Source organism: Panthera tigris, chromosome E2 (assembly GCF_018350195.1).
Source record: "Panthera tigris isolate Pti1 chromosome E2, P.tigris_Pti1_mat1.1, whole genome shotgun sequence".
NCBI classification, from domain to species: domain Eukaryota; kingdom Metazoa; phylum Chordata; class Mammalia; order Carnivora; family Felidae; genus Panthera; species Panthera tigris.
This window is the reverse complement of record NC_056674.1, coordinates 14,996,405-15,017,466: the sequence shown is the minus strand read 5'-3', so window position 1 is coordinate 15,017,466 and position 21,062 is coordinate 14,996,405. Positions and strand designations below refer to the sequence as shown.

At 62.6% G+C, this 21,062-nt stretch overlaps 1 protein-coding gene across 7 annotated transcripts in view; it reads left to right on the top strand.

The window, feature by feature from the left end:
• PAK4 (p21 (RAC1) activated kinase 4) overlaps window positions 1-20,686 on the top strand; it is a 44,793-nt gene extending 24,107 nt beyond the window's left edge. For 2 of the 7 annotated variants that reach the window (XM_042969150.1, XM_042969151.1), the window contains 9 exons: window positions 9,815-9,888; window positions 11,102-11,360; window positions 14,114-14,572; window positions 14,787-15,224; window positions 16,551-16,684; window positions 16,876-17,002; window positions 18,150-18,275; window positions 19,108-19,242; window positions 19,674-20,686. In XM_042969150.1, the coding sequence (XP_042825084.1) occupies window positions 11,157-11,360; window positions 14,114-14,572; window positions 14,787-15,224; window positions 16,551-16,684; window positions 16,876-17,002; window positions 18,150-18,275; window positions 19,108-19,242; window positions 19,674-19,829 (1,779 nt within the window). In that variant the 5' untranslated portion in view covers window positions 9,815-9,888; window positions 11,102-11,156 and the 3' untranslated portion in view covers window positions 19,830-20,686. Of the gene's footprint in view, window positions 1-1,364; window positions 1,501-1,952; window positions 2,017-8,659; window positions 8,788-9,814; window positions 9,889-11,101; window positions 11,361-14,113; window positions 14,573-14,786; window positions 15,225-16,550; window positions 16,685-16,875; window positions 17,003-18,149; window positions 18,276-19,107; window positions 19,243-19,673 lie in introns of those variants that run through there. The other 5 variants (XM_042969153.1, XR_006211814.1, XM_042969154.1 and 2 more) reach the window with 5 other exon arrangements.
• Window positions 20,687-21,062: the final 376 nt, after the last annotated feature.

The following is a 21,062-nucleotide window of genomic DNA, read 5'->3' as shown; positions in this document are numbered from 1 at the left end:
TCCGGAAATGTGTGAACGAATGAGGGAGACCGACATGGCAGAGACAGCGTGGCCTGGAGGAGTCGGCACCAGGATGGAGTCTGGAGGAGGTACCAGACCCAGCCCAGTGTCAAGGAGGGCTTCCTAGAGAAGAAGGTGTCTGAGGCAGGGCCGGAAATGTGGATGGGGACACAGCAGGCAGCCCCACCGTCTTGCCCCCCAAGTCCCCTGTCAGGGAGAAGACAGACAGACACAAAAAACACATTTTACGCAGTGCGCTCTGACCTGGGCCGGCCAAGGCTTTGTAGAGGAAGTAAGATCTGGAAGGGGAGGGAAGAGGGAGGCAGAGGTGGGGCGGGGTGTGCACACACCTTCTAGGTTTCCCTTCTCTAAACATCTTTCTCCTGTGTGGAATGGGGGTTCAGGGCAAGCCAGCCTCATGCTCAGGACAGCTGGTGAAGGGCACAGAGGCCTGTCCGGGAAGCCTGGTGCCCGATCTCCCTGCTGGGTGCCTGGGGCAAGTGTTTCAACCTCTCTGGGCCTCAGTTTCCTCCATTGTAAAAGGACCCTGGTAAAGTACCTATCCCTTTTAGGGCAGTGGTGAGTGTGTTGTAGGTGCCGAGAGCGGGCCCAGCCCAGAGTCAGTTCTTGGAGAGTCGGGCCCCTCACTTTCAGAAGGTGAGTTGCATCCTGGAAGACGGGAGCCAGTGGGGCGTGAGGAGGCCCCAGCCCTCCCCGCCTTTCTCCCTCCACATGTCCACCATTCAGGCCCACCAGTCCCACTTTTGTGCCTAGAGATGTCCATGTCAGGGGTCCGCTGTGACCTTCCCTGCATCTAATGAGAGAGTGGGGTACAGCAGGAGAGGCCCCCTTCGCGGCCCCTCTCGGAGCTCTTGCCGGAACCACGAGGTGGCCAGTGGGGGCAGAGACAGCAAGCTCTGGATCTCCAGCCGCCCCTCCGCATCAGAGGGGCCCCCCACCCTGACCAGCACCCCTCTCCCCCAGCCCGGGCTGTCATCTCAAACCTGGCTGCCTGGCCAGCCACTCTCAGGTGCTCAGCCCCATGCTGTGTGGCCACTGCTTCCCTGGCCCCTGGCACCAAGCCTGGCACGGGGGTGTCTACCCTGTCTACCCAGCGGGGAACTACCCTGTTGAAGCAAAGGGCTGGGGCTTGGGTCCCCCGTTGCTGTGTCCTGCCCAGGTCCTCCCTCTGCCGGGGCAGTTGTGGCCACGTGGCCCCGGCTTTCCAGGCTCGGCCCCTCCTTCCCTCTGTTCCTCCCTCCTCCCTCCCCCCTCTGTGGACCGGAGCCACTGCCAAGCTCGACTCCTGCCAGGGCGGGCCTCGGCACCACCCACTGCCAGAGAGGCTGGGGTGCAGAGCCAGCCAGCTCTCTTTGGTGGGCACCTGCGTCGTGGGCCAGGGAAACCCTTGATCCCCGTTCACTGCTCTGCCGGCTGGAAGCCTGTCTGCTGGCCTGCCCCAGTGAGGGTGGCCCGGGACAAGGGAAGAGGATGGTGGAGGTGAGCCGACCCTGGCCTCGGGCAGCAGGGGAGGAAAGGGGAGGACCACATGGGGCGTGGGAGGGCAGTCCTACCGCCTGGCGACCAGAGCCACCCGGGCCAGGGTAACACGTGCTCAAGGGCTCACACCGATCCGGGGCCAGGGGCGAGGTGGCCGTGTTTCCACGTGCTCAGAGGCAGGTGTCTGTCTCCTGGGGCTTCCTGCGTGCCTCAGCGCAGGCCCCTGAGCACCTCTGTGGGGGCACATTCCTGGGGCCTGCTTTCGTGGGGGTGGTCCTGAGGGGCTGTGCCCCGCTGGCTCACCCCGGATGACCCTGGGGTTGGCCATGGGTGTGCCTGGGTCTGGTGTGGGGTCTCATTACCTTCTGTGTGTGGAGCTAGGGTTGTGTGGGTCTCGGGGTCTAACTCTGTCTCGGGGAGTGTTCCTGAGTATGTGTCTGGGTCCTTTCTAGGTAAATCCGGCAGTTGTGGACCATCTGGGATTGTGTATATGCGCGCGGGTGCCTGTGTTTTAAGGTGGGTGGCTGGTCTGTATGGTGTATCTCGTTGGCATGTGTTGTGGGTCTCTTTCGGGAGTCTGTGCATCTCGGCGGGGAGTGGGGGGTGGTCTCTGTACTCTGTGTGGAGAGGCAGCTGCGGGGCTGCCGATTATCCTGGCCCTTCCATTCTGGTTCCTCCGGGCCAGGCCCTTCTTCACGGCCGCTTCTCCCACTCGGAGCTCGGCCACTCGCTGCTGGGGCCTATATTCCGGAGGCGGGAACTAAGGCTCAGGGTGGAACGTCCTTTCCTGCTCCGAGGCTCCTATACGGCTGCTGTCACCAAGATGCGGTGGGGCGGCTTCATGTACTTCAGTGTCTAGGGCTCCTGTGTGTGTGTGTGTGTGTGTGTGTGTGTGTGTGTGTGTAGGGGGGAGTTGTTTGGCGGGGGGAGGAGGGGGGCTCCAGACGCTCTTTCCTGCCTGTGACCCCCTCCCTCCTTCCTGCCCTCCCTCAGGGGAAGAATGAATGAAGTCGAATCGGATTTTCCTGGTCCCTGGGGGCTCATCCACACTTTCAGTCTTGTTGTGGCCTCTGTCCCCACCCTGGGCACCTCTGGGGGTGCCCTTTGTGTCTGTGTCCTGTTGTGCCTGGTGGGGGGTGCAGGGCACCCGGCCCGGGGCTGCCGGAGGAGCCGCCTGGCCTCCTTGGGGCTCTGGGCACCTGCCCGGCCCAGTTGGGCACAGGAAATACTGTCTCTTCATTCAGCCCCGCTCTGAGCTGTGCCCCACCCTGTGTTGGGCAGGGCTGGGGACCCAGAGGGGCTGAGATGGCCCCAGGCCCTGCCCTCTGGGAGGGCTCCTGGTGCAGCGGGAGAGGCAGACCCGTCGTCGGACAGTGCAGCCCGTTCTGCTCCCCATCCGGGCCCTGGAGAAAGCCAGGCAACAGAGACAGGCTGGCACCCCTGTGCTGGCCAGGAGACGGCTGTGCCCGGCCTCCTCTTTCATTTATTTGTTCCCAGCAGCAGGTTCACCTGTAGCGAGGACCCGCTTGGTGGTGGGTCCTGTTCTAAATGCTTTTCACGCGTCGCCTTATTCCGTCATCCAAAAAGTCCCAGGAGACAGGGACTGTCGTCATCCCTGGTTTGCGGATGAGACCCAGAGAGGTTGAATCACTTGTGCAGGGGCGCACAGCTTGGGAGTGGTGGAGCCGGTGACAGAGCTTGGGTGGCTCACTCCTAACCACCCACCGCCTCCCGAGTCCTTGCCTGGCACTGTCTGCACAGAGGCCGGGTTGGGGGGGGGCAGGGCTGCTCCTCGCTCCCCAGACTTTCCCAGGCCAGGGGGACCCCAGGATCTGTGTCATCTCATGGGATTTCACCCGTTATGGGGACCAATGGGTTTCCTGCGGCATCTGTCACTGTATGACCTGCCTCTTGCCTGTCGCCAAAATAGGCTGTCACTTCACGTTTGGAGCCTCAGCAGCACAGCGTGGCTGGGGTGGGCCTCCCTGGGGTGGGCAGGGCCCCGGGATAGGAGCGCGGTGGGCGCCCCTTGTGGTGTTTGGAACACGCACCAGCTTCTTCACAAAGAGCCGGATTTGGTCTCCAAAGCCCGGACCAACTCCTGCTGGAGCCTCAAGGTCGGACTTGCAGGTGGTGTGAGGCAGGGATCGGGGACTGATGTCCACTCTCCGCCTCCACCAGCCTCGCCTGTCCCCCCTCAGGGTCTGGACGCATCACTTGGGCAATGGCATCCCTCCTTTGCTCCACAAATACTTGTTGAGTGCCTACTGCTCCAGATGCCAAGCCTACAGCAAGAATGAGACAGAGACCCCTGCTCTCAGGGAGAGGGAGCCTCTACTGGGGGGAGAGGAGGAGGAGGGGACCAACAGTCCACATGTACACGAGGTCAGGTACTAATAAATGCCACAGAGGAGGATAAAGCAGGGGTGCAAACTTTGTCAGGGGTCAAGAAAGACCTTTCTAATGAGGTTTTATTTGCACGGAGACCCAAATGTCAGGAAAGGGTGAGCCACGCAGCTCCGGGCAGAGGGAAGCATAGGTGCCAAGGCCCTGAGGCTGGAACAAGCTTGAGGTGTCTGAGACAAAAATGCAGGAGGCGAGCGAGTTGTAGTGAAGAGAGTGGGAGGGATGAGGTCCTGAGGTTGAAAGAGCCCAACTGGTCTGGGGCTTGGTAAGTCCCAGCGGGGAGTTTTATCCAAGGGGGAGGCCTGGGGAGAGCCATTGGTTTACCGTTGCTTCTGGTTCCCTCTTAACCAAGGCAGCCTTTCTGATCTTGGTTCTGGTTATCGGCATAGAGTTGTCTCTGCTGTCGTTCTTGTCCCATAAACCTCTGGGGTCCTTTGTCTGGAGCAAAGGCCTTGGCTGGAGCCTGGGACGCAGGGAAGCAGGAGGCAGAGGGGGTGGTGACCTTCTCTGTGGGTCAGAGTGGGCACTTTTGTGACCTGGTGCTGGGCAGCCCTGGGCAGTGACTTCCCCTCTCTGGACCTCAGCGTTTTGGTTTGGGAAGGAGAAAGGAAGAGGAACTGTGCGGAGGGCTCGCTGTGGCCTGTCTGCACGCCTGGTGCCGCACGCCTGGTGCGGGCCTGGGCCAGAGTCGGCACCAAAGCATGCGCCCGTCCCCTCCATCCACTCGGCCACCAAGAAGGAACAGCCCGCGCTAGGTGCTGGGACCGAGCCATAATCAACTGAAACGTGGGTCCCGCCTGTGCCGAGCCACTGACTTAGTGGGAGACAATAGGCACACTCATGACTGTGTAACTTGCTGGGTGATGTGAAGGGCCGGGAGAGGGTAGGCGGAATGTGCCAGGCACCGGGGGTGCGGCGATGGGCAAGACTGGACCAAGCCCCCGCCCCCGTGGCGCGCTTGCCGCAGCCAGTACGGAAAGTGGTGTCGGTCCTCAGCAAGTCCCGTCATCGCGACCATTACCACACGCCTGGAGCCTGCCCGCTTCTCCCTCCTGAGCCCCCACGTGGGCCTGCCCACCCCTGTCTTGCGCTGGACCGTCACATCCTGCACCTCCCCGGGCTCCCCGCTCCCAGTCTGTGCCCCACACGTGGCCATGGGGAGCCTGTGGACGTGAGTCAGGCCACGTCCCTTCCCTGCTCAGAGCCCTTGTGTGGCTCTGCCTCACTCCAGGGAAAGGACAGAGTGATCCCCGTGGCCCACAAGTCCCTACATGATCTGCCCCCACCGCCTGCCCCACCACTCGGCCTCCTCTGCTCTGACCACACCTGGGGACATTTGTCCTGACTCTTCCCTCTGTGCTGCCCTGCCCAGTGCTCTTCCTCCGGGTATCCCAATGATTCCCCCTCCGCTCCCCTGTCAGGTCGCTGCTCAAGTGTCCCCTTCCCAGCCACGCCCCCCCCCAACCACTTCATTGAAAATTCCAACCTCTCCTGACCCTCAACACTGTCCTGACCCTTCCTTTGTGTGTGTCCTCAGCGCTTACCATCTCACTTACTAGACGTTTTTCTGATTCAGCTCATTTATCGACAGTCTCCTTTCCCCTAGACCGTGAGCTCTGCACGGGCAGGGAGGCTTCTGGCCGTCCTGACCACCGCTAGGAGCCCCGGCCCTAGCCTGGCAGAGATCAGCCCTCAGTAGCTATCGACGGTGGGTGGGTGCAGGAGCGTGATGGGGTCCTTTGTGGGTAGAGTAGGTCTTGTCAGGCCCAGAGCTCGTGGCAGTGTCTGGGGTCAAGGTCCCTGAGGATTCCTTGGAGGAACTCAGCTCGGGGCGGGAGACTGGGAGAGAGATTTGGACTGGGGAGGGCAGGGCGCTGTACAGGTGGGCACCCAAGAGCTGAGCACAGGTATGGAGGTGGGAAGGGTGGAGGATTAAGGGAGGCAGTGAGGATTCTGCTGGAGGCCGGGAAAGGAGGCCGGACTCTCCTTCCATTGTCAGAACACAGCCAGGGGAGATGGGGTAAACTGAGGTGAGGAGGGACTTCCCAAAGCTAGTGGGTGAAGGTCTTGACAGAAGGGTGAGTGGGAGCCACGGGTGAAAGCCCTGAGTGCAGGCCGGGGCCAGTGAGCCCTCCTCCGTGGTCCTCTTCCTGATCGAGGGGTTCGTTTGGGTGGATGTGAAAGCGAGACTGTGATCCTGTCACATCCCCTGTTCTTTTCCTGGGCCCCTGGGGTCCAGCTAGGTCAGCTCCCAGAACTGCAGCTTTATTCAGAGCCTGGGGGAGGGAAGGGGACAGGAGGCAAGGAGTTTTACACGCGCACGCGCACACACACACACACACACACACACTCCCCAGACACAGCTTCGTCCCACAAGTGGATCTTGCTCTCCCCCTGGGGCCAATTTCCTTGGTGGGGAGAGTTTGGGTGGGTGGGAGGGTGGGTATCATTTTCTCCTGAAAGCTCAGAGTATAGAACCAGTGAACGCGGGGGTGACTAGAAAATCTGAAGCTTTTGCTGGGACAGGTTGGAAACTGCCTGTCCCACATGCTGAATAATTCAAAAGACTTCTTTTAATTGCAATGACCGTACGAGAGTAGAATGCAGAATGGGCCTGCGTTCTTGGGATCAGACCCTAGACTTCAGAGGCATCTGCCCGCTGTCCTCCTCTATTCCCTCTGTCTGACGTTGCTGCTTCACCCGCCGCCCCTGGGTCCCAGGCACATCTCCGCCGGAGTTCCCCAGGGACGGCCCGGGCAGAGTCAGAGGTGTCCAAACAGGGCTGTAGCGTAGTGGGTACAGATGAATCAGTTCATTCACCACAGGTTCCTTGAGCGCCTAGTGTGGGCTCGGGCCATGTTGTAGACGGGGTACACTGGGGAGCAAGACAGAAGACAGGTGCAAAGAAAAAGGCATAGAGGGAGCCGGGACAGGAGCAGGGATATTTGAGCACAGACTCGGGTAGCGGGGAGGAGGGAGGGAGCCATGTGCAGATCAGGGAGAATGAAGTTCCAGCAGGTGGGGTGACAGCCAGTGCAAAGGCCCTGAGGTGGGGACACATCTAGGGTTTGAAGAACAGCAAGGAGGCCCATGTGGCTGGGGCAGAGTGAATGAGGGGGCAGAGGTGACAGGCCGATCAGGCCATGGGGCCACACGGAGGAGCCTTGGGGGCCAGCAGAAGGCTTAAGGAGGTCGACCCCGTAGTAGATCCCCCTGTCTTCTAGGCCCAGCTCTGCTTGGTAACCTGAGCAAGAGATTTCACCTTTGTGATCCTCAGTTTCCACATCTGCGAAGTGGGAATGAGAATAGCTGCCCCACCGAGGTCATAGGGGGTCCGGAGCTCCTCATCCGCATCTGCACAGGGTCACGGGGGCCCTCGTGGTGGTGGTAGTGATGGAAGTCCCAGAGCTGAGCCTCGGTGTGGCACATTTGGTGGCAGGGACTGGTTTGTGGACATCTTTCCTGCTTCAGGTTGTCCTGCCGAAGGCTGCGGTAAAGGCAGATAAGGATGGGAGGCAGGGGCAGGAACCCCGCTCTACCCTTGGGGGCCTGGGATGGGTCAGACAGGAGGTAGGGACCCTCAGCCCCAGGAAGGGTCAGGGCAGGACCTGAAGGGCAGGGTGTGGGTGTGGACTGGAGGCTTGAGTGGGAGGGAGAAAGGCTCCCTGGTGATGACGATGATGACGGAAACAATGGCGTCCCTGTGGCCCTCCGGGCAGGCCAGGCAGGGAAGAGCCTGGACTTTGGTGCCCGCCTGCCCGAGTTCAAATCCCGGATGCCCTGGACAAGGGACTTCCTCTCTCCGGGCCTCAGGCTCCCCATGTGTGAATTGGGGCCAGTCGGTTGTGAGGGCGGAATGGGACTGGGGGCAGAGGACGCCGAGCAGAGCCTGGCACACACGGACCTCCGAGGGGGCAGCCGCCTTTATTTCCGAGAACTGGCCGGGCACGGGTTTCAGGTTAACAGGCCTGGAGCCTCGCGTCCCCCACTCTGCTGCCAAGCTGTGTGACCTGGGCAAGTGGACCGTGCCCTCCCCGTGCCTCGTTTTACCTTGTCTGTAACGCGTAGTGGCTGCTTCCTCGTGGGTCACGTGTGCAGATTACATGAGGGACTCCGGGCAGGGTGCTTAGAGGAGGGGCCGGCACACAGTGGGTGCTCAGGTCAGTGCTGCCCACAGCTGCTTTCGGGCCAGGCGGTCAGGGCCTCGTGTTCTCACTTGTGACTCCCGTAGGAACTCCAGGAAGCAGGCACTGGCATTATTGTCTTTAACAGAGGGGGAGACCGAGGCACAGAGTGGCCGAGCGGCCGGCCCCCAGCCACACAATGAGCCCCCGAGGTGGGTTGGTTGGCAGGGGCAGGAGCCAAGGCGGCACAGGGCACAGCAGCCGGGCTGCTCAGGGGCCTGGGGACTCGGTGGGGGCGGGGAGCCGGGCAAGGGAGCCGCCAGAGCTGGGAGCTGTCCCAGGGTGGAGCCGGGGCCTGATCATTATAAACACGGCCAGTTCCTCTGTTTGTCCCGCCCTCCATGAGGTGCCCAGAGGGAAGGGGTGGCCCCCTGGCAAATATCCGGAGGTGTGTCCTTCCATCCCCTTCCCCTGCAGGGGTCACGCGAGCGGAGGGCAGGATACACAGGCGGGCTGCAATGTGCAAGGGTGGCTTGGGGCTTCTGGGGAGGGTTCTGAGTTGGCTGTCCCACCTTGCAGGCTGCCTCCCGCGTGCCCTGTCTCCGTGCTGAGCTCCTCCCACCTCAGGGTCCGCCCCTCCCTCTCCCGGATTTAGTGAGCGGTCACGTGGCTAATCTTATGCCCCTGGAGTGACTTGGTGCCTTGGGCTGTGGGCTGCTGGGTGGAGGATGGGTAGGGCTGCGTGAGAGAGGCCAAGGTGAGGTTGAGGCTGGGCCTGGGGCCGGGTTGGGGCACCTCTGGGAACACAGTGAGGAGGTGGAGGCGAGGCTCCGGGGTGACAGCAGGGAGGATGGGGGAAGGTCCGGCCGTGGGGACAAGGAGAGGTCGGGTACCAGGAAGGGGGGGACAGCCGAGGGCAGAGAGGCTGGATAGCCCGGACAGAGATGGAAGTCTCCCGGGAAGGATGGGCAGGGGTCAGTGGGCTGGAACGGGGGAGAGACATCGAAGGGGCTCCTGGCTTGGTTGGGGTCAGAGAAGGGAAAGAGGCAGAGGCAAAGGGGCACCCGCCCTGGCCAGGGCTTTCACAGCCCACTTCCTGGCAGCCAGGGGCCCCAGAGCAAGCTGGGAAATTGGACCTGCTCAGGGAGCCCTGGCCAGATCTGGCTGTGGCCACCTGCTGCCCAGGAGGCCCCAACCAGTTGAGACAGGTTGTCTGCTGGGTCCCCACCCCCTCCCACTGGGCTCCTGCTACCAGACCGGTTCTCCCAGATGGCTACCCACTGATGGTCCTACCTCTGGGCTAGGGGTGGCAGCCTGTTCTAACCTCACAGAGCTGCTCCCACAGGAGAAGAACAGGGAGGGAGGAGAACCGGGGGCTGAAGGGCCGCATCCCAGGCACGCTTGAGAGTGTCCTCATTAGGTCACAAGACTTACTAAGCTTGGGGCCGACCCTGTGTCAGGCACCGTGCCAGGCTCTGGCGGGCCAGCATGAACCAGACGGAGATCCCCGCCCAGTGCATTTCCCCTCATCCTCTGGGCCTTCGTTCACATGGGCTCTCTTCTGGGAAGCCTCCCCTGACCCCCACCCTACCATCCTTCACGCCAGTCTGGTACTCCCTGACCCCAGCCCTGACCGCTCTGGGCTGTCAGAGGGCTATCTTGGTCACCACTGTGTCCCCGCATCAACCAGTGCGTGACTGGGCACAGAGGAGTGGGTTATTGGTGAATGAATGAATGAATGAATGAATGAATGAATGAATGAATGTTTTCTTCCCATTTTACAGATGAGTAACTCGAGGCCCCAAGAGGAGACGTCACCTGCCCGAGGGCACTTCTAGCACAGCCAGCATCAAACCAGGTCTGTGGGACTCTGGGGCCCATGTGTGGGACAGGGGAGCAGGACCCGGGGCCCTTCCTCCCTCAGACACTGCAAGGAATACTACTCACGAGAGTCACACACGTGGACAAGGCCCTCGCTCCACGCCCGGCTCCGCTCCTGTTAACTCAGTTAATCCTCACAGCAGCCCTGTGCGGGTTGATCCGAGGCACAGAGAGGTCAAGTCACTTGCCCAAGGTCACACATAGTAAGTGGCAGAGAGAGATTTGTGCTCTGGCCATTTGACTCCCCTTGCCCTCATCGTCCTGGTCTCCCTGTGGGACACTGCGATCTGCGCATCTCCCCTACAGCCCCTTTGGTTGTCAAACTGGCTTTCATTGAGCATTTATGCCTTGCCTGGTACTGTGCTAAGTATTCACCTGGAGACCACGGCCCCTAAAGGTGGGCGTGGTTTTGTCTGCTCGTATCTGCTGCACAGAACTTTCCCCATTGTGTGAACTCACTTCTGTGAGTCTCGGTCCCTTCATCTAAAAAGTGGGAGTGTTGCGGTGAGACTCCTAGGGGTCGCGCATAGGACAGGGACGGTGATTGGATAGGTAGCCAAAAATGTGTGGGGTTAGCCCAGATTCCGGGCTGGGAAAGCAGAGGTGGCTGAGGCCAGGCCTTTAGGAATCGGTCACTGAGCACACTCTGTGTGCCTGGCATGGTTCTGGGAATGGGGTGGGACACAGAGACACTGGGCAGGTGAGACCTGGCCTGTGGTGCTGATATTCCGGTGCTGACGGGTATAGACACGGAGCTAGTAAACACAAGAACAGTGGAATTTCCAGACGTTAAACGTGTTATGAAGTGATACCATGGAAGGCTAGTGGGGTGGTCTTTTACTTGAAGATTCACCAACAACTCCGAGACTTGAAGGAGGGGAAGGAGGGAGCCATGTGTGGATACTGGGGAATAGTGTCCCAGGGGGAGGGAACAGCCAGTGCAAAGGCGCTGAGGGTTGAAAACCAGTGTGAGCGTAAACAAAGGGGAGGTGACAAGGGCAGGTTGTGTGGGGTGGGCCACCGGGAGGACTCGGCTGAGGGCTCTGAGCGGGGGCAGGTGTCCGCAGGGTCCCTCGGGCTGCATGTGGGAGACGGGAGACCAGGGAGGAGACGAGGACGGACAGGACCAGGGCAGGGCCGGAGGAGCAGAGAGGACTGGGCGGGTTCTGGTGAGTGGCCCCCTCCCGCAGGCCTGCTGATAGGAGCCCCAGTCTGCGCCCTCGTGGTGCCGAGAGCCTCAGCGCCATGTTTGGGAAGAAGAAGAAGCGGGTAGAGATCTCCGCGCCATCCAACTTCGAGCACCGCGTGCACACGGGCTTTGACCAGCATGAGCAGAAGTTCACGGGGCTGCCCCGCCAGTGGCAGAGCCTGATCGAGGAGTCGGCCCGCCGGCCCAAGCCCCTCGTGGACCCCGCCTGCATCACCTCCATCCAGCCCGGGGCTCCCAAGGTAGGCCAGCGCCCACCTCCACCCCTCCTGCCCCACACCGTCCCCCCACGGCGCCCCCGGCCCTCAACCCCACGCTTGATCGACACACCCCAACCGTCCGCCCCAATCCTCGTCCCTCCCCCCCCGCCCCGTGCCGACCTTTCACTCCTCCACCCGCTGATCCCTCCCCTTGCCTCTCAACACTGACCGCTACCTTGACCCCTGCAGCAGCCCCCCACACCAGCCTCCGAGTCCTGCTCCTCTCCCTGGGCTCCATGCCCCTGTCCCCAGTACCAGAAACTTGTCCTGGGGCGAGGGACAAGATTCCCCCCCCCCCATCCCCCATGGTCAGGGCTAGGCTCCGAGGAGCTGCTGACCCAGGCCAGCTTCTGGAGGACACCTGAGCTGAGCCCTGAGGGACGCGAAGGAGTCATTGTGCCAAATGGAGAGGAGGCTCGGCTTTTAGTGGAGGAAACGGTCCAAGTGAAGCCTTGGGGGTCTTTCAGTTTGGGGCTTTGGTTTCCTGCCACCTTGGGCAAAAGGGTGGAGTTGGGATTTGAACGGAGGTCTTTTTCCAAGGCCTGTGCTCTTAAGCCCTTTCCTGTCTGCGTGGTCCAGGCGCCCAGGCGTGGCCCTCGGTGAGGCTGGCCCGGTGGTGGCAGGGCGTGAGCCTGCCCGGCCCGGGAAGTTGGCTTCGGAGCGTGGACTTCACCCCAAGGGCAGTGGAAACCAGGAAGGGCCAGGGGCCAGGGGCATGCAGCCAGGGTTGTTCTAGGGGCGGAGATGGGTGTGCCCGTCCTCGGGCCCAGCGCCTGGGGACAGGCCTGCAGCTGACTCATCCTCTCCTGGTGCCCGGCCCCTGCCTGGCGGGAGGGCGCCCTTAGTGATCCGCGTGGCATGGCGGGTGGGGACACAAGGGCGGACGCTCACCAGGATGACAGGAATCTCCATCCGGTGGCCCACCGAGGTGTGAGGGCATCCCACGCAGGCCTTTTGAATACTTTGAAGTCTTTGCCACCGCTTAAAGCAGCCGAGGCTTCACCTCCGGATCTTTATTTCTGGCTCTCCTGGGCCCCACGCAGCCCCCCTCAGTTCTACCCCTGGCTGGTCCCGTGGCCCCTGGAGCACTGGCTGTGGCCTCCCCGGGGGAGGCCCTACAGTCTAGCCCCTGCTTAGCCTGTCGGCCGTGAGCCCTGCCAGGAGGATGAGGTGCCTGGTCGTAATCCATGCTGGTGTTCGCTGCCCTCGGCTGGGAATCTCTCCAGTCCTCCCGGGCCCTCCCCCAACCCCCAGGGACTTAGCCTCTTATCCCAGTGCCAGAGTCTGAGCGGATATCTACCTTCTTCACTGGGCTCCTGGGCAGGGCCGGGCTTCTGCGCTGGTAGCCAGGCCCAGGAGAGGCAGGGGCAGGGGCGCTGCGGCCTGTAGGTGGCTTTTGTGTCATCGGTGTTTTCTGCACAGTAGAGGCAGCTCCGGCCTGAGGCTGCCTGGCCGCCCTGGGCCCGCGTCCCCGCATAGCAGTGACTGACTGATAGCAGAGGGATGGGGGTGCTTCTCTGCTCCCCGCGGCCTCCTCCCAGCCCCCCTCACTCACTCACCGGTTCAGCCAGTGTTTACCGAGCACTGTCTGCATACATCCCAGACACTGTTCTAGGCGCTGAGATGTGCAAGAGCACAAAAACAGGAAAAGACAGGAGCTGCCTTCGTGAACGTTGCACTGCGAGTGCAGGCGATGGTCAGCTTATGAGTGCTTCGTGTCTGCTGGTTTTGAGTACTCCAGAGAAAAAAGAAGGCAGGGAACGGGGAACAGGGAGGGTTAGGGGCAGGCATTTTAGACTGCGGGTGGTCAGCAAAAGCTTCCCTCTGAGACGCCGAGCAAGCCTGAAAGAGGGAAGGGAAGGAGCTGTGGGCATACTTGAGGGGAAAGATGTTCTAGGAAGAGCGGACAGTCAGTGCAAAGGTCCTGAGGTGGGAGCGTGCCTGGTATGTTTGAGGAGGCCTATGTGTCTGGAGCTGAGTGGGGGCTGGGGGAATCCTGGAGGCCTTGACTCAGTACTCGAGGGAAGAGGTGGCCATGGCCCGGATCGGGGTGGACTTGGCAGGTGAGGCTTGGGTGGATTCAGGACACACTCTGGGTCCACCGGGCCCTCGTGGGAATTTGCATTTGCCCCCGCTGCTCCTGGGGCACTCTTGCCCTGCGCTTCGGGCCCGGTCCTTCCCGACTCTCCCTGTCCTCCACCCTCGGCTTCCAGGGAACCCAAGAGTGTGGTTTTGGGGCTGACGGCCCTCGCGGGCTGCAGGGGAGGAGGAGGTCCGAGCCGTGCCTGGCCCTAGCTAGCATCCTGTAATTTTCGGCTCTCCGGGGCTGATGATGGGGTGGTGTGGGCTCTGCACTCCTTCCCCTCCGGCTCACAGGGCAGAGGCCTGCTCCCAGCCTGGAGAGCAGAAGACAGGGAGTGCTTCTCAGGGGGCCCAGCCAGCCCAGGGGCCACAGCCTGCCCTGTGGGAGGTTAATCCTCCAGCTCTCCTCCGGCGGTAGACAGACAGACAGACAGACAACTCAGTGGTATGGGAGGGGCTGCAGCCTCCCCCCCCTCCCCCGCCGGTGCCTCCCCCAACTGCCCGGCCCCATCATCACCCCATGGCATTTCTTCATTCCGTCTCTGTCTTGTCTTTGTGTGTGTTGTGTCGTGCTGTCCTTGTGTGTCGGATCCACGTCCTGTGTCCTCCTCTTCCTTGCCCGGCCCCCATCCCGCCATTGCCCCGGACCCCAGACCATCGTGCGGGGCAGCAAAGGCGCCAAGGATGGGGCCCTCACGCTGCTGCTCGACGAGTTTGAGAACATGTCGGTGACACGCTCCAACTCCCTCCGGAGAGACAGCCCGCCGCCACCTGCCCGAGCCCGCCAGGAAAACGGGATGCCCGCAGAGCCGGCCAGCACGGCCAGAGGGGCCCCAGAGAAAGCGGGCGGCCAAGGCCGGGTCGCCGGTCGCGGCGAGGCGGGTGGCGGCAGTGGTGACAGGCGGCGGGCGGGGCCAGAGAAGAGGCCCAAGTCTTCCAGGGAGGGCTCGGGGGGACCCCAGGAGTCCTCCCGGGATAAACGCCCCCTCTCTGGGCCTGACGTCGGCACCCCCCAACCTGCCGGTCTGGCCAGTGGGGCAAAAGTGGCAGCTGGTCGGCCCTTTAACACGTACCCGAGGGCCGATACGGACCACCCGTCCCGGGGTGCCCAGGTAACCAATCCCCCTGCCCCAGGACCTCCCGCCGTCCCTTTTTCCAAAGCTTCCCCTGTTCCCCACCCACCAACCCCAACCTGTGCCCAGCCCACTGTCCATCTCCATCCTGACCGCCATGTGTCTGTCCCGCAGCCAGGGCCCCTGTCCTGCTCAGGGAGCAGAGCTGGCCCCTGTCCCCTCCACTGACAGCTGCCTCTCTTTTCTGTTGCAGGGGGAGCCTCACAACCTGGCCCCCAATGGGCCGTCGGCAGGGGGCCGGGCTGTCCCCCAGTCCTCCTCCTCCCGGCCTCCCACCCGAGCCCGTGGACCCCCCAGCCCAGGAGCGCTGGGCCCCCATGCCTCCGAGCCTCAGCTGGCCCCCCCGGCCCGCCCCGTCACCACCCCCGCCGTCCCCCCCACCCCTGGGCCCCCTGGGCCCCGCTCGCCACAGCAGGAACCCCAGCGAGTATCCCACGAGCAGTTCCGGGCCGCCCTGCAGCTGGTGGTGGACCCCGGCGACCCTCGCTCCTACCTGGACAACTTCATCAAGATCGGCGAGGGCTCCACGGGCATCGTGTGCATCGCCACCGTGCGCAGCTCGGGCAGGCTGGTGGCCGTCAAGAAGATGGATCTGCGCAAGCAGCAGAGGCGCGAGCTGCTCTTCAATGAGGTGGGCCTCGGGCCCCCTCCTTTCCCCTCCTGTCCCCGCCGTCACCCTCCTCTTGGAGTCCTCCACCAGTGGGTTTCGAGGCCCGTTCTGGGCCAGCCCCTGTAAGGGTGGGGATGGGAGAAGGCCGTTCAGGGCTGGGGTTCCCTGGGGCTGGGTTCTGGGCCTATCCCCTCTCCTTACTCCTCACACCTCCCCGGGCTGTCCCCTCTGCGCCCCCGTACCCCCCGCTGCATCTCTGTCCCGTTACTGGCCTTCTCTGAGCCCCAGGCCCCTCACACCCTCCCAGACTGGCCCCAGAGTCCCAGCCCTGCCCCTTCCCGGGTCCCCTGTCTCAGAGAGGTCCCACCCTCCCTGACCCCAGCTCAGAGCTCTGGCCCCTCCTCGTCTCCCAGCCCATCAGCCCCTGCGTAGCCCCAGCCTCTCCCGCTTGGCTCTGCCCGGCCTTCCCCTCTTGGGCGCCCCCTGGGCATTCCCCACACAGCCGCTAAAGGGCTCTTTTTGACATGTGACACGTGAGACTATCCCATGCCCGCGCCCCACCCCTCAGTGTCCTCAGGATGAAGGCCTGGCCTCTTGGCCGAGCATTTGAGGTCCAGCCCCCACCTAGGCCCTTGGTTCTGTCCAGCCTCTGGCTTTGGCTCTTGTGGCGTCTGCCAGGGAGCTTGTGACAAAGGCAGACTCCCGGCTCCTTCCCCAGAGGAAGCAGGCCCCGGACTCTGATGCAGGAGTCCCAGGACGGCAGGCCTGGAGGTGGTCTAAACTGTGGCTTTTGCCTCCCCGTCTCAGTACTCCTCAGCTGTCCCCATGACCCTTCCCCTGGCCCCCCAACATTACAGGGCTCCAGCTGCACCGGGAGCTATTCAGCGGGACCCCTGCAAGCGGCGTGTTCCCACCCCCAACCCCCGGCTTTGCCTCGCTAGGCCCTCTGCCCCTGAAGTCCATCCCCCCCAGCCTTTTATTCTGACCTTGGCTGATAACCTGCTTGTGCTGAGGTCTCATCCCGGTGCGTAGATGTTCTCTTCCCGAGTCCCTCTCCCAACACCAGCCTGGTCATCAGGGCCACTCAGAGACCAGCTCAGGACTGGTCAGAGAGCAGGATCCGAAACTGGGGTGTGGGGGGGCGCCCCCCCACCACGCAGGCATCAGGCCTCAAGCTGCCGTTGGGGTCTGTTGGCTTTGGCACTGGGGCAGGCGGTCCAGGATGACCCTGGTGAGCGGGAGTGACAGGTGGGACTGGGCCTGCGGCATGGCGGGGCCCAAGCCCGGGGCGGGAGAGGAGGCGGGAGGGTGGCCCTCCCCACCCCGCTGACCCAGCCCGGTGCCCAGGTGGTGATCATGCGGGACTACCAGCACGAGAACGTGGTGGAGATGTACAACAGCTACCTGGTCGGGGATGAGCTCTGGGTGGTGATGGAGTTCCTGGAGGGCGGCGCCCTCACCGACATCGTCACTCACACCAGGTACCGCCAGGCAGCTGGACCCCGGCGGGCACCCAGCCTGCTGCGTCCCCTCAGACCTGTCCCACGACAGGATGAAGTCCCCTCGGACCCCTTGGGGCGGGGCCGCGTCTCGGGGCCGGGAGGGCCGCGTCCCCCTCGGACCCCCGGCCGGGGCCCTGTCTGCCCCAGTCGCTGACCCCCATCCCGCGCAGGATGAATGAGGAGCAGATTGCCGCCGTGTGCCTGGCCGTGCTGCAGGCCTTGTCTGTGCTCCACGCGCAGGGCGTCATCCACCGCGACATCAAGAGTGACTCAATCCTGCTGACCCACGACGGCAGGGTGAGGAGCAGGGTGGCTCGGGCTTCCCCCGCCTCTCCCCAGTTCCCCCACCTCTCCCCAGCTCTCCTCTGCTCCGAGGGTATCTCTGATCCCGGGTTCAGTGGCTCAAGGAGCAGTAAGTTTGCGCCTCATGCAACAGTCCGGAGTCGGGTCCGGGGCGGTGGGGGGCTCCGCTCACGCATCCACGGGGGGCCTGGGCTGGCGGAGTCTGTCTTCAGCACAGGATGCTGGAACTGTGGTCTCGCATTGGGCCCAAAGAGGGGAGAGGGCATCTGAGTGGCCGGCCAGTGCTCTCGGCCATACGCTTCCTCCTCCACCAAGAAACTGTTCCTAGCTGAGCACCCAGAGGTGGGCCGTCGACCGCCATCCCGCCTCCCATCTTCTGGACCGACGCTCCAAATTTGAGGTCCACGGATGAGCCTCCCGGGGCCCAGAACCTGCATTTATATTTTTAAGAGTAGATGTGATTTTCAGCGGGAGGGGGTCCTTGACTTTCACCAAAATCTTGTTGGTGATTCGCCTGTCCTCCCCCAGGAAGGTTAAGCCATTCCAGTAGAGGTAGGGGTGGGAGCGGGCCCTGTTTCACTGGGAGTCTCAATTGAAATCCACCAACCCCTAAAGCCGTCTGCAGACGTGTTTGGGGGACATCTGGGAGCCTGAAATTGTGTGCACGCCGTGTGCGTATATTTCCTGGGGGTGAGAAGATCCACACATACCCTCAAGAATCTGAAGAGGGCTCGTGGCTCCAAAACAGGTGAAAATCCGTGGTTCTGGGAACGTGGTTGTTGCCGCGTGGGCCACACCCCTCCTGCCCTCGTGGGCAGGGCTGTGCCCCTCTCACCTAAAGATGTGCTCCCTCCAGGGACACCGGGGCCCAGGGCATGGGCCTCTGGAGCCAGCCGTGATCTCCGCCCCCATGAAGCATCTGTAACCTGTAAGGCTTGGGCCACTTCCTGCAGGAGTCCCAGGGCAGACCCTGTCAGGGAGGCAGAAGGTGTGATCCTGGGGAGGTGACACACCTGAGGGCCCCCTGCTGGCAGATGGTGGAGCCACTCAGTGGTCTGGCTCTAACCTCCAGGCTGCAGGTGGACACCGCTCACTCCCACCTCCAGCACCTCTGACCCCCGCTGCCTGTGCCCTGTTGCAGGTGAAGCTGTCGGACTTTGGGTTCTGTGCCCAGGTGAGCAAGGAGGTACCGCGGAGGAAGTCACTGGTCGGCACGCCCTACTGGATGGCCCCAGAGCTCATCTCTCGCCTCCCCTATGGGCCAGAGGTAACCCGGAGGTGGCCCGGTTGTCCGGCTGTCGGCCCTGGCGTACAGCGTGACGGTCCGAAACAGCTGGAGTGCTGGGGGCGGGGTGGGGCTCAGTCTGGGAAGTGGGTCACCAGGGATGGGCTTGTGGGAGAGGACGTAGGCACGCATGTGCTCCTCGCATTCGTCCCTGATTGGGTGCTAGTTCGGAGCCACGCCCAGGGCTGTGAGTGACAAAACCAGCTCAAATGGTTAGCTGGGTCTGGGTCCCAAGAACTGTGAAGTTGGGCATGGTGACCGGCTTCGGGCCCAGCCATCCATGAGCTCTGTCCGTCCCCAGCCCCGACTGCTTCGGCGTGGTCCTCAGTCAGGCGGGCACCGCCCCTGTTGGAGCAGAGCTGGCCCAGCCCCTCGGTACATGGCCACGTCCCCACCCCACGAGTGTCACTGTTTTCCCGGATATTAATCTTAGAATTGACTCTGATTGGCTCTGCTTGGGTCACGTGCCTATTCCTGAACCAGTTACTATGTCCCACCTGTGCCGATTGGGCCCCCTGGTCCGGGACCCCAGGATGCTCTGCAGAGGGAGGGAGGGTGGGTTGCTCCCCCGAGGAGACCTGGGCGTGGTTAGCAGAAAAGAGAGGGGTGCTGCGTGCGCAGAACCCTTCGAGGGCTCCCTGCGGGAAGAGTGTGTGGGTCTGGCAAGGTGGGTGCCAGAGCGGGTGTTCAGGGCCCAAGGACCCCAGTCACAAAGAGGCAAAGGCAGAAGCAGGGCCCCTCCCCACCTCCGCGGCTTCCCCCAGCACCCGCCGGTCCCTGCACAGCTCAGCCCTACTGTCCTTCCCCACTACAGGTGGACATCTGGTCTCTGGGGGTGATGGTGATCGAGATGGTGGATGGGGAGCCCCCCTACTTCAACGAGCCACCCCTCAAAGCCATGAAGATGATTCGGGACAACCTGCCTCCTCGACTGAAAAACCTGCACAAGGTGGGCCCCGCCCGGCAGGCAGGTGGTGTAGGGGAGAGGACGCTCTGTGCTGAACTCCCCACCCCCTACCCCCGCGGGTCCCCTGAGCCCTCACCGACCGTCCCACAGTGGTTGTGCTTAGGCTGGCCTGGCTGAACACACACAGCATAGCCAAGTGCAGGAGAGGAGCCTTCCTGGTAAGGGAGAGGTGCCCCCAGGGCTCAGCTGCGGTCACCTCCTTACAGACCTTGAAAATGCAGAAGAAATGAGCCCCTGGTTGGATTTGTTGCTCCCCCCGGGGCCCGACCCTAGTACACATGGGACCTCCTGGCCCCCTCCCTGGGCAGTGGGTATTGTCATCCCATTTGACAGAGGAGCACGGAGGCCCAATGGCAAGTGAGCGGTGGAGCTGGCACTCAGATCCCCCGACTGTCTCCCTCTCTTCCCCACAGGTGTCCCCGTCCCTGAAGGGCTTCCTGGACCGCCTGCTGGTGCGTGACCCGGCACAGCGGGCCACGGCGGCTGAACTGCTGAAGCACCCGTTCCTGGCCAAAGCGGGCCCGCCCTCCAGCATCGTGCCCCTCATGCGCCAGAACCGCACCAGATGAGGCCCAGTGCCCTGTCCCTGAACCAAAGAGCCCCTGGGGTCACCCCTGCCCTGCCGCAGGCCAGTAGGGGGCCGGCCCCCACTCCTCAGCCTGGGAGACACTCCATGTGGCACCGCCCTTCTTGCTGGGGGTGGGGGGGTGTGCAGGACCCTACTACTGAACTCCAGTTTTGATTTTGTGACTTTTGAAAAAACACAGGGACTCGTGGGAGCACGTGAGGATCCCAGGACCCCCACCCTCGGGGACAGGCCCTCCCTGTGTCTTCCTGTCTCCAGGAAGGATGGGCAGCCCCCCATCACTGGAAGTCATCTGCAGTGGGGGCTGCTGTGGGTGGAGAGAACACTACGAAAGGTGTGTGTCTGTCTGCGTGCGTGTGCTCACGGGTGTGCATGTGTGCGCGCGTGTGCATGTGCGGAAGGTCCATCCGCTCTGTCCTCCAGCCTGCGAGTGGGTATCGCTGAGACCTTACCTAGCATACAGCGCAGCCCCCTGTCCCCGCCTGAGCCATTGTGGGGGCGGTCATGAATGTCTGAAGAGTGGCCTTTTCCCCAAGTCCTGCACCCCCTTTCTGTGGCTGGATGGGGAGACGGGGGTCAGGGCTTCCTGCCCGTCCCCAGCCTCTGCAGAAGACGACTACTGCGCCTGGACAGCCTCCTCTTTTCTAGAAGTCTATTTATATTGTCATTTTATAACACTCTAGCCCCTGTCCCGACTTGGGGACGGATGGCCCCTGTCTTGCGGGGCAGCATCAGGGACAGAACCACCACTTGAAGAATCAGGTTCCTGTCCCCTTGGAGCCGCCCCACCCTCCCCTCCCTCGAGTTAGTTTTACAATTAAAATGTTTTCTTGTTTTGTGTGTGTGTGTGTGTGTGTGTGTGTGTGTGTGTGTGTGTGTGGAGCCCCACCCCCACCCCCACCCAGGCCGGCTTGGTGTGGAATTGGGAGGGGTTGGGGTGGAGAGAGGGCAGCCTCTGCGGGAGTTCGGGTCAAAGAAGCCAGTAGCACCCCCCTGACCAGGGGCCCGGATTCGCTCCCCGCCGGCCTGCCAACGGCCAGGTTCCCGGAGCCCATGTGCCACGACCACCAGTTTGCCAAATCTGAGATTTGCTGGAAACTTGTTTCAAAGGTTGTCTTGAGCACGTCCAGTGGATGGAAATGATCCTTGATGAGTTGACGTTCGAGTAAATTGGCCATTCAGAAAATCGGTCAGCGGGCAGGTGGGCTTTTGAGGA